Source organism: Engystomops pustulosus, chromosome 7 (assembly GCF_040894005.1).
Source record: "Engystomops pustulosus chromosome 7, aEngPut4.maternal, whole genome shotgun sequence".
NCBI lineage: Eukaryota > Metazoa > Chordata > Amphibia > Anura > Leptodactylidae > Engystomops > Engystomops pustulosus.
In genome coordinates, this window is record NC_092417.1 from 39,931,307 (window position 1) to 39,948,633 (window position 17,327).

At 43.4% G+C, this 17,327-nt stretch overlaps 1 protein-coding gene across 10 annotated transcripts in view; it reads left to right on the forward strand.

Moving 5' to 3' along the window:
• The window catches only part of MIPOL1 (mirror-image polydactyly 1), a 276,231-nt gene that overhangs the window by 180,190 nt on the left and 78,714 nt on the right, over positions 1 to 17,327 (forward strand). For 9 of the 10 annotated variants that reach the window (XM_072115538.1, XM_072115539.1, XM_072115537.1 and 6 more), the window contains one exon: positions 5,804 to 5,902. The exons of the other annotated variant lie outside the window; for it this stretch is intronic. In XM_072115538.1, coding sequence (XP_071971639.1) covers positions 5,804 to 5,902 — 99 coding nt within the window. The remainder of the gene's footprint in view (positions 1 to 5,803; positions 5,903 to 17,327) is intronic. 10 annotated transcript variants of the gene reach the window in all.

The following is a 17,327-nucleotide window of genomic DNA, read 5'->3' on the forward strand; positions in this document are numbered from 1 at the left end:
TATGTACAGAGAAGACCCCCATAGATAGTATACATAGGCAGGATGCCCACCATAGACAGTAAATACAGGTAAGTTCCCTAAAGATAGTATTCACATGCAGGACCACTCCCCAATTATAGTATATACAGGCAAGACCCCCATAGATAGTATATACGGGCAAGAACCCTAAAGATAGTATATAGAGACAAGACCCCCATAGATAGTATAAACAGGCAGGATCTGCACCATAGACAGTAAATACAGGTAAGATCCCCATAGATAGTATTTACATGCAGGACACACCCTATATACAAACATATATATAATGTGTACATTATAAACACATATACATAGAAATAAAGTATATACACACCCTATGTACAAACATACATACAGTATAAACATTACAATATAAACACTGCATATACAAAAAATAGAATATACACACATAAGTACAGTATATAGAGATCATACATACATTATATAATGTACATGCACATATATATATATATACATGTACATGCATGCATGCATGCATATATATACATGTACATGCATGCATGCATGCATGCATGTACATGCATATATATATAATATACATGCACATACAGAACATACTCACATATATACAGTATATAGACATCATACACAAATATATATAGTATACACACATATAGCATATACACAGCATACACACACATATATACAGAATATATACTTACTAGACTAGTAGTCTTCGTCTGCACCATGCTCCACTGGTAGATGTTGGCCGGCGGGTCAGGTCATGTGACCAGACGGCAGGCAAACGAGGTGGGCAGAGGTCCGGGCGGGAACGGATGAGGGGGAACATCACTGGAGGCCTGGGCAGGGACAGACTATGCTCCCTCCTCCTCTCTGAAAGGGGGGGAGGGGTTGTGGGAGTGAGCGGGTGCCCGGGCAGCCTAAGAGGAATAAACCTCCTCCTCTCCGACAGCGGATGCCGGGGGCGGGACCGGAGGCGTGGGCGGTGGTTGTGGAGGGGTTTGATGCTCGGCCGGGCTGGGCAGGAACGTGATGATGGATGGGCCTTGTGGGTGGAGACTCCTCTACTGTCAGCTTGCCGCGGCCGCCGGCGACGCTGTTAGGGACCGAGCGGCTGTGGTGTTCATGACCATTAGGTGAGCAGCGATTGGTCTACGTGCCGCTTCTTAAAGGGCTCAGCGATCTGCCGCCTGAGGCGGGATTTTCATCCCGCCTCATGGCAGATGCGGCCCTGGGTTTCATCATGGTAAAGGTTTTAATAAAAATGTGTTGTGTTTTTGACCAAGTCTTGCTATTTTGCGAAGCAACAAACCAACTGTGTCCAGATCATTGTCATGTCACAATCTTCTTCAACGATGCCATCAAAATGGCAGTAGTATTTACATGCAGGACACACCCTATATACAAACATATATATAATGTGTACATTATAAACACATATACATAGAAATAAAGTATATACACACCCTATGTACAAACATACATACAGTATAAACATTACAATATAAACACTGCATATACAAAAAATAGAATATACACACATAAGTACAGTATATAGAGATCATACATACATTATATAATGTACATGCACATATATATATATACATGTACATGCATGCATGCATGCATGCATATATATACATGTACATGCATGCATGCATGCATGCATGTACATGCATATATATATAATATACATGCACATACAGAACATACTCACATATATACAGTATATAGACATACACAAATATATATAGTATACACACATATAGCATATACACAGCATACACACACATATATACAGAATATATACTTACTAGACTAGTAGTCTTCGTCTGCACCATGCTCCACTGGTAGATGTTGGCCGGCGGGTCAGGTCATGTGACCAGACGGCAGGCAAACGAGGTGGGCAGAGGTCCGGGCGGGAACGGATGAGGGGGAACATCACTGGAGGCCTGGGCAGGGACAGACTATGCTCCCTCCTCCTCTCTGAAAGGGGGGGAGGGGTTGTGGGAGTGAGCGGGTGCCCGGGCAGCCTAAGAGGAATAAACCTCCTCCTCTCCGACAGCGGATGCCGGGGGCGGGACCGGAGGCGTGGGGGGTGGTTGTGGAGGGGTTTGATGCTCGGCCGGGCTGGGCAGGAACGTGATGATGGATGGGCCTTGTGGGTGGAGACTCCTCTACTGTCAGCTTGCCGCGGCCGCCGGCGACGCTGTTAGGGACCGAGCGGCTGTGGTGTTCATGACCATTAGGTGAGCAGCGATTGGTCTACGTGCCGCTTCTTAAAGGGCTCAGCGATCTGCCGCCTGAGGCGGGATTTTCATCCCGCCTCATGGCAGATGCGGCCCTGGGTTTCATCATGGTAAAGGTTTTAATAAAAATGTGTTGTGTTTTTGACCAAGTCTTGCTATTTTGCGAAGCAACAAACCAACTGTGTCCAGATCATTGTCATGTCACAATCTTCTTCAACGATGCCATCAAAATGGCAGTAGTATTTACATGCAGGACACACCCTATATACAAACATATATATAATGTGTACATTATAAACACATATACATAGAAATAAAGTATATACACACCCTATGTACAAACATACATACAGTATAAACATTACAATATAAACACTGCATATACAAAAAATAGAATATACACACATAAGTACAGTATATAGAGATCATACATACATTATATAATGTACATGCACATATATATATATACATGTACATGCATGCATGCATGCATGCATATATATACATGTACATGCATGCATGCATGCATGCATGTACATGCATATATATATAATATACATGCACATACAGAACATACTCACATATATACAGTATATAGACATCATACACAAATATATATAGTATACACACATATAGCATATACACAGCATACACACACATATATACAGAATATATACTTACTAGACTAGTAGTCTTCGTCTGCACCATGCTCCACTGGTAGATGTTGGCCGGCGGGTCAGGTCATGTGACCAGACGGCAGGCAAACGAGGTGGGCAGAGGTCCGGGCGGGAACGGATGAGGGGGAACATCACTGGAGGCCTGGGCAGGGACAGACTATGCTCCCTCCTCCTCTCTGAAAGGGGGGGAGGGGTTGTGGGAGTGAGCGGGTGCCCGGGCAGCCTAAGAGGAATAAACCTCCTCCTCTCCGACAGCGGATGCCGGGGGCGGGACCGGAGGCGTGGGCGGTGGTTGTGGAGGGGTTTGATGCTCGGCCGGGCTGGGCAGGAACGTGATGATGGATGGGCCTTGTGGGTGGAGACTCCTCTACTGTCAGCTTGCCGCGGCCGCCGGCGACGCTGTTAGGGACCGAGCGGCTGTGGTGTTCATGACCATTAGGTGAGCAGCGATTGGTCTACGTGCCGCTTCTTAAAGGGCTCAGCGATCTGCCGCCTGAGGCGGGATTTTCATCCCGCCTCATGGCAGATGCGGCCCTGGGTTTCATCATGGTAAAGGTTTTAATAAAAATGTGTTGTGTTTTTGACCAAGTCTTGCTATTTTGCGAAGCAACAAACCAACTGTGTCCAGATCATTGTCATGTCACAATCTTCTTCAACGATGCCATCAAAATTTACATGGATTTGGTATATTATGTAAGTGCACCTCCAATAAAATGTACAGCACCATTTTTTTTAACGATGTGTTATAAATAAATAATAATTGGTTTAAATCCTCGATTTTTGGTGATTAGTCTTTTAGATCCGTGTTCCTCAACCTTTTTTGTATCTGGAGAAAATTGTGCGACCCACAAATACTTGATATCTAAACCTATCCCATATAATGTCCCTCCAGCATAGTGCTCTAAGGTGCTGCTTTTTCTGAAGTCCTCTATTCTATCTACCAAGGCTAATGTCTTGATATGAAGATGGCTACAGAAAAGGGGACATTATAATACCTCTTTTTCTATGGAAACCCCCACACACCTTGTCGTTGGGCTTTTCGCTGAAATGTCCACAGCAGAGCCCCCCAATGCAATGCCCCCAGCAGTGGTCCCCCCCAATGCAATGCCCCCAAAAGTGCTCCCCCCCAATTAAACATCCCCAGCAGTGCTCCCCCACCCAATAAAACGTCCCTAGCAGAGCCCCCAACCCATTAAATGCCCCAGCAGTGCTCCCCCCATCAATGAAATGACCCCAACAGTGCCCCCGTATGAAACGTCCACAGTGGAGGCCCCATAAAATGTCCCAGCAGTGCTCCCTTCAAATAAATGCCCCGAGCAGTGCCATAATAATTAAGTTTAATGGCATCCGATAAACTAGGCAGAAGGTATCAGCTAGGGGCATTTCTCGAACAACATAGATGTACTCACCTACGTCTAGTGTAAGGTTCCTAGAGGGCATAATGCAACCATTTCGGGTATTTCTGGACAGATATCAAGATGTTTAGGCTGTCTATATACTTAAGTCTCTAGAGAATCTATACCTTGTTGTTTAGACAATCACTTACCAAAATAGGCTTTCATAATGGTAAAACACTTTTCCCTAATGCCCATTTCCTAACTTTTTGTTGTCAAATGTGTTTCCTTTGGAGAGGGGAATCCTATATAACCTCTCCCTATTAACCACCTAGCTACATAACCGCAAATGGACATACAAATGCAGCACTGGATAAAAGGACTGGCTTAACCTTGATAACTTGATAACTCAGTCTGTAGTGTAAATGAATGTAGAGAACCGCCCATTTTCTGTTAGAACTAAATGACTTATCTCACTTTAAAGGGAACCTGTCATTAGAAATTGACCTAATTAACCAGTATGTTGTGAAGCAGATTAACACCTTCCAGATCATGCTTCTTTCATGGCTCAGTGTGGTGGCAACATTTAGAGAACCAACTTTGAAGTTAGACGTAACTTCGTTGAATAAAGTCATAGAGGCGGAGAGCTGAGCATTGAAGTCAAGCTCTCCCCCACTTCAGAATAAAGGAGATCTGGTTAGTGATGTGTCTGGATGCAGGACCATCAATGACAGTGAAGAGGGTATTCTGAAGTTTGGAGAGCTTGACTTCAGATTACAACTCACTTCAAAGTTGATTTTATGGACTATTCCACCGCACTGGGCCATGAAATAGACTTGATCTAGAAGGTGTTTAGCTGCTGGATGACATACTGGTAGTGGATTTGTTAGGTCAATTTCTGCTGACAGGTTCCCTTTAAGTCATGTTAATCAACACTGCATCTGTACATAAGATATTACTTAATGGCACCACAAATTGGTGTCATGATATCCCAAATGTGCATTGGGTGCTGCAGACATTTATAGTGGTGTGCATGAGGCCTAATATTGAAGACCTTTCCTGTCATAGATCTTAAATATATAACAATGGCAAAACCCATTACTTAATAAAGGGGAAACTTTATTTGAAATAGTAAGGGGGAGGGGGTAGTTCTTCTAGTGCCTTTATATTGATCCTCTTCTAACACCCTAGCCAAACTGTGTGTTGAGCTATAAGACCATAATTGATCAAGAAACCCATCCTACTGGAGGGATGAAACGGTTCATCAGAAGTCAGTGGCAAAGTTTCTCAGGGCAAACCAGCCCATGCGGGTAGAAATAGTTTCCATAGAACGCTTCTGGCCATCCCAAGCTCCTGTCTCTTTTTCCTATCTCCTTCCATAACACATAATATTGTAAATTCCTTTCGCCAGCTCGCCTAAAAGCACCTTTTCACTCATTGCCAATAAGTCATAAGAAACAGGGTTTTTTTTTTTCTTAAAAGATGAATATAGAAGTGTCTCAAATGTTTTGTTTCATGATATTCTATTATCCCCCCTCCTCAGTGCAAACATCTGGAAAAGGAGCTTCATCTGCTGAGAGAGAGCAAACAGATCTGTACGGATATTGTAGCTGCGCAGAGGACCTTTGATCCAGCTTCCAAGGTGAACACCTCTTCTATGACTGCCCAGTTTAGCCGTAATAGTGTGTTTTTATTTCCTTTCATGTATGATTATATCCTACTTTTTGTCCCCTGACAAAGTTATGAGGAGCTGTTGTGTCAGTGACCGTCATCACCTATAGTCCCTTATGGGTTTTTTTCCCTAAATTTGGGAAAAACACTATGGGGGAGACAATTTTAAATACAAAAGTTGCAGAATTTGACTGTAATAGTCTTTAGTATTTTAGACTCATTTAAGGCACTTTTACAACCAGAACACCAAGGACATAGCTTAACAGAAGAGGTGTAGCTTTATTGAAAGTAGGCGGGACTTAAAGGAAATCTACCATCATGAGGATGGATTTTAAACCAAGAACACTTACATGCAGGTGTGTGCCCCCTCTGACAGTATCCGCTCTTCTTTTAGCTTCTTATGCCCTTGCTTTTAGAAAAAAATATATGCAAATGAGCCTAAGGGGCTTTGGGCTCCATAGCTGCTTATTCTGCTCCACTTCTATTGTACTGTCTAGTCTGCAGTTCTGCTCATCGTTATTGGCACCCACGAAGTACATAATGTGGAATATCTCCTGAAAACAATTATACATTTTTTTTTGTATAGAGACTCCTGTTAAATACAAAAGAGCAAATGCTAAACAGTAATGTAGAACAGAAAACAATGGGAGGGAAAATTGGGAAAACCTAAAGCTTGCTGTGACACTGGTATTGGCACCCATTATGTAAAATTGGTATGGGAACACATTTTGACTGGCCTGTGGTAATTCACAAATGAGGATAACCTGTGATTAATTGTTGATTCCCATGTGACATGAATTATGTGGCTTCCCGTTACATGGGTATGGAAACACATTTTGACTTGCCTGTGGTAATTCACAAATGAAAATGGTCTGTGATTAATTGTCAATGCCCATGTGACATAAATTTTGTGACTTCAGTGTATTAAAAAGCCACATAGTAGGCCATGTTCCTATGTCACAATGGTGAAGACAAAGGAGCTGTCTGAGGACATCGGAGCTGCTATTATTAGCAAACTCAAGACTTCCAAAGGGTAGAAGAAATCTCCAAAGACTTGGTTTCTTAGTTTCAACACTGTACATTGTTATTAAGGAGTTTACCAAGCATGGAAGCGCCAAGAACCTTCCTGGACCCGGGGAAAGGGGTAAATTGATAAGGGGTTGGTGCAATGGTGACATCCTTGATGTCAAAGGTCGGTGCGAATGGTGTAAAAAACTCCACATTAAACATTCAAAGACCTGAAGACCAACGTGGAACTGTCAGGGGTCATGGTTGGAACAAGTGCCATAATGTGCATACCGAGAAGAGCCTTATGGGTGAAGGGCAAGGAAGAAACCATTGCTGAAAAAAGACCAAAAAGGAACGACTGACCTTGACAAACCACAATCCTTCTGGAAAAATGTTCTGTGGACAGATGGTACAAAATTAGAGCATTTTGGTAATGCAATGCAACAGTTTTTTTTCACAGACGGCACAGTGAAGCTTATAATGATAGGAATACCCTACCAACCCTACCAATTATGGAGGTGCCATAATGCTGTGGTGTTTCTTTACTGCATCTGCTAGTGGAGGGCTTGACCTTATCACAGGAATAATGAAATCAGAGAATTATCAAGATATTTTAGAGCAGAATATCCTACCCAGGTTTGAGATCATGGGTCCTCAAGCCAGACAATGACCCAAAGTTTACATCCAACAATGAGTCCTGACCTCAATCCCATTGAAAATCTTTAGTGTGAGCTGAAATCTTGGAAAATAGAAGCTTGAATGTAAACATTCAAGAGCTTGAAAAAATGGCAAGGGAAGAGAGGGAGAAAATCCCAACTGAGAAGTGGCCCCAGCTTGTAGATGGCTACAAGAAATGTTTGGAGGCTTCACTAATTCTAAAGGGAGTAACCAACTATTAACCTGTTAGCTATTGTGTCTCGGACCCAATGACAGTTCAGTTCATAACTGGATCTGAACTGTCATTAGGAAAGACTAGGTTTCAGCGGTAATCTATAGCGGGCATTATTAAACCCACACAATGAACGGCATGAAAATATTTTTAAAACCCCACCAAAAATTATTATTATTACCTATCTTGTCCCACATAAAATGCAATAAACCAGCTTGTACAAACCCATAGAATAGGTGTTACTTAGGCTACACGCTGAACACCAAAAGTTAAAAATCAATTACAAAATTGATGGTTTTTTTACAACAAAAACAAAAAAATGTTAAAATACATTTTCAACAATAGGGCATAGCCACCCGAAATGGTATCAGTGACAAATGCATCTTATCACACAAAAAATAAGACCTCACATGGTAACATTAACGGGAAAATAAATATTTTATAGATCACAAAAGTGCACCAACTAAAAAACACTAAATTAGGCAAAACTGGAAAATGCAGGGCGCTCCTGCCCTTCTGCACCTCGCTGTGCACCCCTACAACAAGGGACGTCCACAATGTGGGTGGTCTCCATACTCGGGAGACATTGCATAAGTAATTTTAAAAGGGGTTTTATCTATTTTTTTGTGGATGCGAAATAATTTTAGGGCTAAATGAACGTATTAATGACAAAATTCTAAATTTCATCTCCATTTTGTTTTAGAAGCTGTTTCTGAGTGTTTGGGGGGAGGGTACAGATTTAAAAATTTAAAAATGAGTGATTATATAGGGGGTATCTAATATTATTTTTCAAATATCTTTAACCCCTTACTGACATGTGACATATTACAGCAAATGCCTACCATTAACACAGGTGTTAACCCTTTGACGGCATGCCGATGGCAGTCAAGAGCTGCCAGTGTGCGGGCACCATCGTCTTCACTGAGACCATTGCTCCCCTTAATGTAATCGGAGAGAAACAATCTGCCATGGGATCTGCAGATCTGTCACAATGTGCTAGTGGCACATTGTAATAGATTATGTATAAAATCCCCATATACTGCCATACTGTAGTATGGCAGTATAGGGTAGGATCAATAAGAGAATCTAGGGTACCCAAAGGCAGTGATTTTCAACCTTTTTTGAGCTGCGGCACACTTTTTATACTTAGAAAATCCTGGGGCACACCACCAACCAAAATAGCACAAAATGACACTAAAACAGTCATATTATACATATAGTTAATAATATAGATTCTAAATTTATTTTACTCACTCAGTGTGAAACCTGGGCCTGTTTCGATAAACCCAAAAGGGATATCCTGGCAGGAATGGTGGAAAGACCCACGAAGCTCTTCCCCAACAGTTCTCAGTTTCTCCCTGGTTTTAGTATATGGTGCTGATTATTATGTGGCTCATATACTGCAAAATAAAGGGGTACAATGAGAAGTACTATGGCCATGAGGCCAGAGTACAAGTGCCAGCTCACATACTCAGCATATGAGCTGGTACTTGTAGTACTCCAGCCTCATGACTATAGTAGTTCTCATTTTACATTTCTCATTGTTATATGCAGTATACTGCTGGAGTACTAAAGTTACCAGCTCATATGCTGCGTATTCTGCCAACAGTTCATATACTCAGGCAAAAGCTCATATAGTCAGCATTATTGGTGGGCATTACCTTGGCGGTGGCCAAATGCGAGAGTCTCTCCGCTCTCAGGATAATGCGCCGGCCTCGGTGACGTCATTTTGTCGCGCGAGGTTCAAAGCTTGTGCATGTGTTATTGTACACGTCTCCTACATTGTAAGAAGCCGTGACTGCGCATCGCTGCGCATTGCCGGGAAACAAAACACAGGGGGCACCATAGTTTGGGGAACTTTCCCCGCAGCACACCCAACTATGTGTCGCGTCAAACTAGTGTGCCACGGCACACTGGTTGAAAATCACTGCCCTAAGGGGTCTGAAAAATATGTTAAAAAACGTAAAAAAAATTTAAAAATAAAAAAAATCTAAATGTTCAAATCACCTCCTTTACCTAGAACTAATATAAAAATGAACAGTAAAAATAATAAACAGGTATTGCCGCATCCCAAAATATCCGATCTATCAAAATATAATAACAGTTATTCCTAGCGTTGAACCCCATAAAAGAAAATAGTACCTCTAATTCCGGAAACGGCACTTAATGCATATTTTTTTTAAGGTGGAAGGGGGGCCCACTTAGAAGGCTGCTGTGGGACTCAGGCTTTCCTAGTTCACAGACATTGGGCCTCATTTATCAAAAGTTTCAAATTTTTCAACATAGATCAGAAAAACTGCAATAAAGGTCTAAAAGGGTGCTTTTAGACCGTTTTGCATCTTGAGTGAAAAAGGGTGTAGGTTACTGTAAAAGGTGTGTGGCCTCATAGAAAGGGCGTAGCCTAAATTGTGCTAAACATGCCCCATGTATAAAGAGCAGTTATCAGGCTTAGGCTAGATTCAGACAGCCGTTTCCCGCCGTACCCTAGCACGGCGGGCACACGGCGGCACGCGGGGAGAGGAGGAGGAGATGAGCGCTGCTCACCCCCGCCCCTCTCCATAACGATATATGGCGCACGGCACTGTATGCCATGAAAAGATAGGACATGTCGTATTTTTTCACGGGGTACAAATTGGTACGGTGCCGCACGTGTGCTGCACTGTACAGCTCCCGTAGGGCGCCGTGCGCCCATTGCCGTCTATGGTGGACGTATATTGGCCGTATATACACCCCCCATACGGCCGTCTGAATGTAGCATCATACTAAGTTACAGTATCTAGTAGGATGTGCACAGTTACATGGCTCACCTTCATTTTCCTCATAGACTCTATAATATCTTTAGAAATAAATGGAAATGAAGAAAAGTCATATCCTCAGGATTTTTTTAATTAGTGGTCCAAAGTAAAACAACAATAAAACATTTGTTTTTCAACTCACATGTTGCAATTTCAAAAGAAGAAGCATAATAAACAGCATGTGCAGCAATAAAGGTCCCTCATTATCCCCTTTCTGATGCAGCCAGTTTATAGCTTAACCCCTTTGGGACCGATTCTTTACATGACAATATCTTTGGAAAAGCTTTACACATCAAAACAATTTTTACTTTTTTTTTCATTACATGTGATACTTTAACCTGATAGGATAGTTTTATTAATTTCACATTTTTTTTCTTCATAACATTACCCGATAAATGACTACAAATGTGTAAAAATATGCTTTTTTTTGTCATTTTTCTGATTAAAGTTTTTTTTTATAAGTAGTAATACTTAATAAACTTTAACCAAAGTATGTATTATTCCATCACCCTTTCCCCAAGATTAGCTACAGATGTAGAGGGTGCTTGTACTTCTCACAATTCTGCACACTGTAAGCTAATTCTTTCCTGCCGCTTCTTCTATATTCTGCCTTTAGATGACAGGCTGGGGGGGGGGGGGGGGTGGAGAGCACACTAAAAATGCCTGTAACTCCTGAACCCTGGCACCTAGGAACATATCCCAGTATATACCTTCACGATTGCCATATGGCTATATACATGCAATCTGCACATGCCCCGTATATATCTCCTGAACCCTTTCACCTAGAAACACAATTCTGGTGTCATATTAAACAGGAGAATCTACATTGTACATACAGGATTGTGTATGGATGCTTCACAGAACCAGAGATATCCATTCTTAAACTTAAAGTCGGACATTTCGGAAATAGAAAGCTGTATGTAAAAATCTATTATTTTTTACTACAGCATTAAGAGTGGATATCTCTGGTTCTGTGAAGCATCCATGCACAATCCTTTGTATGTACAGTAAATAACATTTCATATTCAAGGGGAGATTCTCCTGTTTAATATGACACTATTGTGTTTCTAGGTGCCAGGGTTCAGAAGATATAGCCATTTAAGGTTGGTCACGGTCATAACTATTATAAACGTCCTCTCTGCTCTGGACATGCGCTGATTGGACATAAATAGCCGTATGGCAGGCATGAAGGGGTTAAGGCTCAGCCGCATTTTTTGAAATCTGACAGGCCTCGCTTTATATGGTTAGAACTATTGAGCACTTTAACTAATTTTTTTAAAAATTTGCTATTTTCAAAATAATCTGTTTTTCAGACAAATATTTCTACCAAATGAGTTACTAAATAACATTTCCCGTATGTCTGCTTTATGATTTCATAATTTTAAAATTTTTAAGAGTTCAGAATTTACTTTTCTGGGGATCTTTATTGTTTTTTAATATAAAGTTTATTTCTTGATGTATGATTTATGGTAAAGGGATATTCCAGGATTTCTTTTATGAATCACATATGCTTAGAATGGATGATCAGTGCTGGTTGGAGGTCTATGTATGGAGGGCACATGTATCATAAGTCTGGCTTTGTCCGTCTGTTTTTTCTGCTGGCCAGATGTATCTTGTATGTAACAAAAAAAGGGGATCTCCTCACTATTGTCAGTTTATTTCATTTTAGTATCCATAAAAATATATACAGACATATTCCATAAACTGTGTGAGGAAGGAAAGGCCTTATCCCAGTCAAAATGGTGCAGAGATCTCCTTTATGGTTGCAAATTTGGACAACCATAACGTTTGTATGGATCCCCAGCACATGTAAGATACAGGATAAGGTTTTTTTTTCCTATTTTCGATGTATCTTAGCAGTTTTTCCTTATTGATACTTGTGGAGTTTGGTGATTTTTTTTTTAAAGCCATACATTTTTGCCACTTTTGTTTTAATAAGTCGCTTAAATTTACCACTTATTGAAAAAAAAAGTTGCAACATTCACATCTAAAATCAGGTGATAACTCAGGGAACACTGCAGAAAACTAGACAGAGGTGAATTTTGAAGGGAGATTGTTTTAGGCGCAAAAAAAAAAAAGTTGCAAACGAGCACAAGCACCATGTAAAGTCTAAAAAAATGAAAGAAAAGGGCAAACAAAAAGTTTGATACATGTGCCCCTTTGTGTAACCCTGTCGATCAGTTGTACCATTATGACTGCTACAGTCCCTTCAAATCAGATCAGCTGACTTGCTAATCAGATAATTTTTATAATGGAAAAAAAATCCTGGAATATCATTAAACAGGCAGGCAGTCCCCGGGTTACATACAAGATAGGGTCTGTAGGTTTGTTCTTAAGTTGAATTTGTATGTAAGTCGGAACTGTATATTTTATCATTGTAATCCCAGACAGAACTTTTTTTGGTCACTATGACAATTGGATTTTAAAAATGTTGGATTGTCATTAGAACCAGGATTAGTAATAAAGCTTCATTGCAGACACCTGTGATAACTGTTACAGCTGATTATTGTAGCCTAGGTCTAAAGTACAATAAATTACCAATATCCAGTGGTCCGTTTGTAACTAGGGGTCGTATGTAAGTCGAGTGTTCTTAAGTAGGGGACCGCCTGTAATTTTTTTTTAAAATAGAGACCCATTTCTGTATAGAATTATAGTCAGTTTCCTCCCACCTAATGTCTTAATACCGGGTTCTAATGCCGGCTTCAGAGGATGTCAACTCATTGCTTAAAGAGTATCTGTCACCAGATTTTATGACATTAAACTACTACTCCCAGGTTCATATAATTTTAGGCAAATGGTTCTAACTAGAGATGAGCGAGCACTAAAATGCTCAGTTACTCGTTATTCGTCTCGAATAACGAGCCCCATTGAAGTCAATGGGATACTCGAGCATTTTTCAAGGGGACCAAGGCTCTGCACAGGGAAGCTTGGCCAAACACCTGGAAACCTCAGAAAAAGATGGAAACACCACGGAAATGGACAGGAAACAGCAGGGGCAGCATGCATGGATGCCTCTGAGGCTGCTTAATCGCACCATTATGCCAAAATTATGGGCAACAGCATGGCCATGACAGAATGACCGAATGAGGCTAGATAGCATCTAAAACATGCAATAATTGACCCTGACACTATAGGGGATGGCATGGAGAGGCAGCGGCAGCAGTGGCAGGCTAGAGAGTGTCATGGCGACATACCCTAAATGGACTCAGGCTTCACCAAAGGAGGTGAGCAAGAAGCGCTGAAATGATTTCCTATGTGAACAAAAGGTTGACGGTATATTTAGTCGATAACACAGCATGGTGGCGACATAGTGACCAAGTTCCATAACATATCTGGTGAAACACCCGAAAAATAAGGGGACGACATGTGGAGGCAGCCATGGAGACGACTTCCATGATTAAGAGCGACAGTATGGGGCATTCATATTGCGCTGCTATGATTGCAACTTCAGGTCTCCAGCATGGCGGCGACAGATGGGCCGAGTTCCATTATGTATCTGGTGAAACACCTAAAAATTATGCCTGACACAGCTCGTTTGATAAGGGGATGATGTGCTGCATATCCTCTCGTGCTCCAGCATCTGGGGTATAGAGAGTTGAAAGTTGCGCATGGAGACATTGGTGGACGCTGTGGAGGATCGTGGAGGCAAAATGGACAGGAAACAGCAGGGGCAGCATGCATGGATGCCTCTGAGGCTGCCTAATCTTGGGATGGAGCTGGCGGTGCGCTGCCAGGCGAGCTTTCGCCTGTCCAAGCCCCTGTCTCTCGGCTCCTCCCCACCCAAAATGGGCCTGGAAGCCAGAAGCGTTTACTTTGAAAAAATTATAATTTTCAAAGCAGGCCGGGTTGTTTGAATATATTACACCTAGGAATAATGGAATAGCATAGTGGTTCTATTTTTAATTGTTTTTTCGGAAATGGTTCCATGATTAAGAGCGACAGTATGGGGCATCCATATTGCGCTGCTATGATTGCAACTTCAGGTCTCCAGCATGGCGGCGACAGATGGGCCGAGTTCCACTATGTATCTGGTGAAACACCTGAAAATTCTGCCTGACACAGCTCGTTTGATAAGGGGACGATGTATGGAGGCAGTGAAGTAGTAGTAGATTAAAGGTGCTGCAGTTAAAACTATGTTAGTTGGATCTTGGGATGGAGCTGGCGCTCCGCTGCCAGGCGAGCTTTCGCCAATCCAAGCCCCTGTCTCTCGGCTACTCCCCAAACAGCACTTCTAAGAACCTTTTGTATAAGATCAAGTGTAGTAGTGTTCTTATAAGTTTGGGTTATGGCGGGTGAGGGGAATGTAAACAGATGCGCAAGAAGCGCTGAAATAATATCGGTAAATGATAAAAGTTTGCCAGTATATTTTGTGGATTACACAGCAGGGTGGCAACAAAGTTAACAAGTTTGATGTGGAAGCCATGAAAACAACCCAAAATTCTGCCTGACACAGCTCGTTTGATAAGGGGACGATGTATGGAGGCAGTGAAGTAGTAGTAGATTAAAGGTGCTGCAGTTAAAACTATGTTAGTTGGATCTTGGGATGGAGCTGGCGCTCCGCTGCCAGGCGAGCTTTCGCCAATCCAAGCCCCTGTCTCTAGGCTACTCCCCAAACAGCACTTCTAAGAACCTTTTGTATAAGATCAAGATTCTCCTCCTCATCCTCCTCCACCTCCTCCGATATACGCTGAGAAACAGACCTGAAGGTGCTTTGGCTATCAACAAGGGAATCTTCTTCCCCCGTCTCTTGTGACGAGCGCAAAGCTTCCGACTTCATGCTGACCAGAGAGTTTTTCAACAGGCCAAGCAGCAGGATGGTGAGGCTGATGATGGCGGCATCGCCACTGACCATCTGTGTTGACTCCTCAAAGTTACTCAGCACCTGACAGATATCAGACATCCACGTCCACTCCTCATTGTAGACTTGAGGAAGCTGACTGACCTGACTACCAGTTCTGGTGGAAGTTGACATCTGGCAGTCTACAATCGCTCTGCGCTGCTGGTAAACTCTGGATAACATGGTTAATGTTGAATTCCACCTCGTGGGCACGTCGCACAACAGTCGGTGAGCGGGCAGTTGGAGGCGACGCTGCGCTGCCCTCAGAGTGGCAGCATCTGTGCTGGACATCCTGAAATGCGCGCAGATGCGGCGCACCTTCGTGAGCAAATCAGACAGATTGGGGTATGTCTTGAGGAAACGCTGAACTATGAGATTTAACACATGGGCCAGGCATGGCACATGTGTCAGTCTGCCGAGTTGCAGAGTCGCCACCAGGTTACGGCCGTTGTCACACACAACCATGCCTGGCTTCAGGTTCAGCGGTGCCTTTTATCTCCTAGGCTCAGCAGTTTGAGCACCGCCTGCTGTGCGATGGCAGTGCTGCTGTGACAAGAGCTACCGACTGATGGCGCCATGCCCACGGATGGTAATTCGGAGGAAGAGGGGGAGGAGGGGTGGGAGGAGGCATAGTAGGCCTTTGAGACCTGGACCGAGGTAGGCCCCGCAATCCTCGGCGTCGGCAGTATATGAGCAGCCCCAGGGTCAGACTCGGTCCCAGCCTCCACCAAGTTAACCCAATGTGCCGTCAGTGATATATAGTGGCCCTGCCCGGCAGCACTCGTCCACATGTCCGTGGTCAGGTGGACCTTGTCAGAAACGGCGTTGGTCAGGGCACGGATGATGTTGTCTGACACGTGCTTGTGCAGGGCTGGGACGGCACATCGGGAAAAGTAGTGGCGGCTGGGGACCGAATACTGAGGGGCAGCCGCCGCCATGAGGTTTCGAAAGGCCTCGGTCTCTACCAGCCTATAGGGCAGCATCTCCAGGCTAAGCAGTTTGGAGATGTGGACGTTGAGGGCTTGGGCGTGTGGGTGGGTTGCACTATACTTCCTTTTGCGCTCCAGCGTCTGGGGTATGGAGAGCTGAACACTGGTGGATGCTGTGGAGGATCGTGAAGGCGAAGATGGGGTTTTCGCATGGGAGGTGTTTGGGCCAGGGTCCTGGGCAGGGGGCTGACTAGCAGATGACAATGGGGAAGGAGCAGTGGTGTGCCCGGCCAGAGGTGAACGGGCTTGGTGCCATTGAGTGGGGTGTTTAGCATTCATATGCCTGCGCATACTGGTCGTAGTTAAGCTAGTAGTGGTGGAACCCCAGCTGATCCTGGTTTGTCACAGGTTGCACACCACAGTCTGTTGGTTATCCGGTGTTTCTTTAAAGAACCTCCAGACTTCTGAAAATCTAGCCCTCGCCACAGGAGCTTGACTACGTGAAACATTTGGCACTGATGCACCAGCTCTGGCCCTGCCTCTCCGTCTGGCCCCACCACTGCCTCTTCCAACCTGTTCTGCTATAGGACTCGCCTCCGTCTCAGAAGCACTGTGTTCACCCGGCCTATCAACCCAGCTTGGGTCTGTCACCTCATCATTCTCCGATCCCTCAGTCTGCTCCCCCCTCGGACTTCCTGCCCTGACAACAACTTCACCACTATTTGACAACCGTGTCTCCTCATCGTCCGACACCTCTTTACACACTTCTTCCACTACGTCAATAATGTCATCATCACCCACAGACTGCGACCAGTGGAAAACCTGGGCATCGGAAAATAGCTCAGCAGCAACCGGACAAGTGGTTTGTGACTTTGGGAAGGGTCCAGAAAACAGTTCCGCAGAGTATGCCGGTTCAAATGCCAAATTTTGCTGGGAGG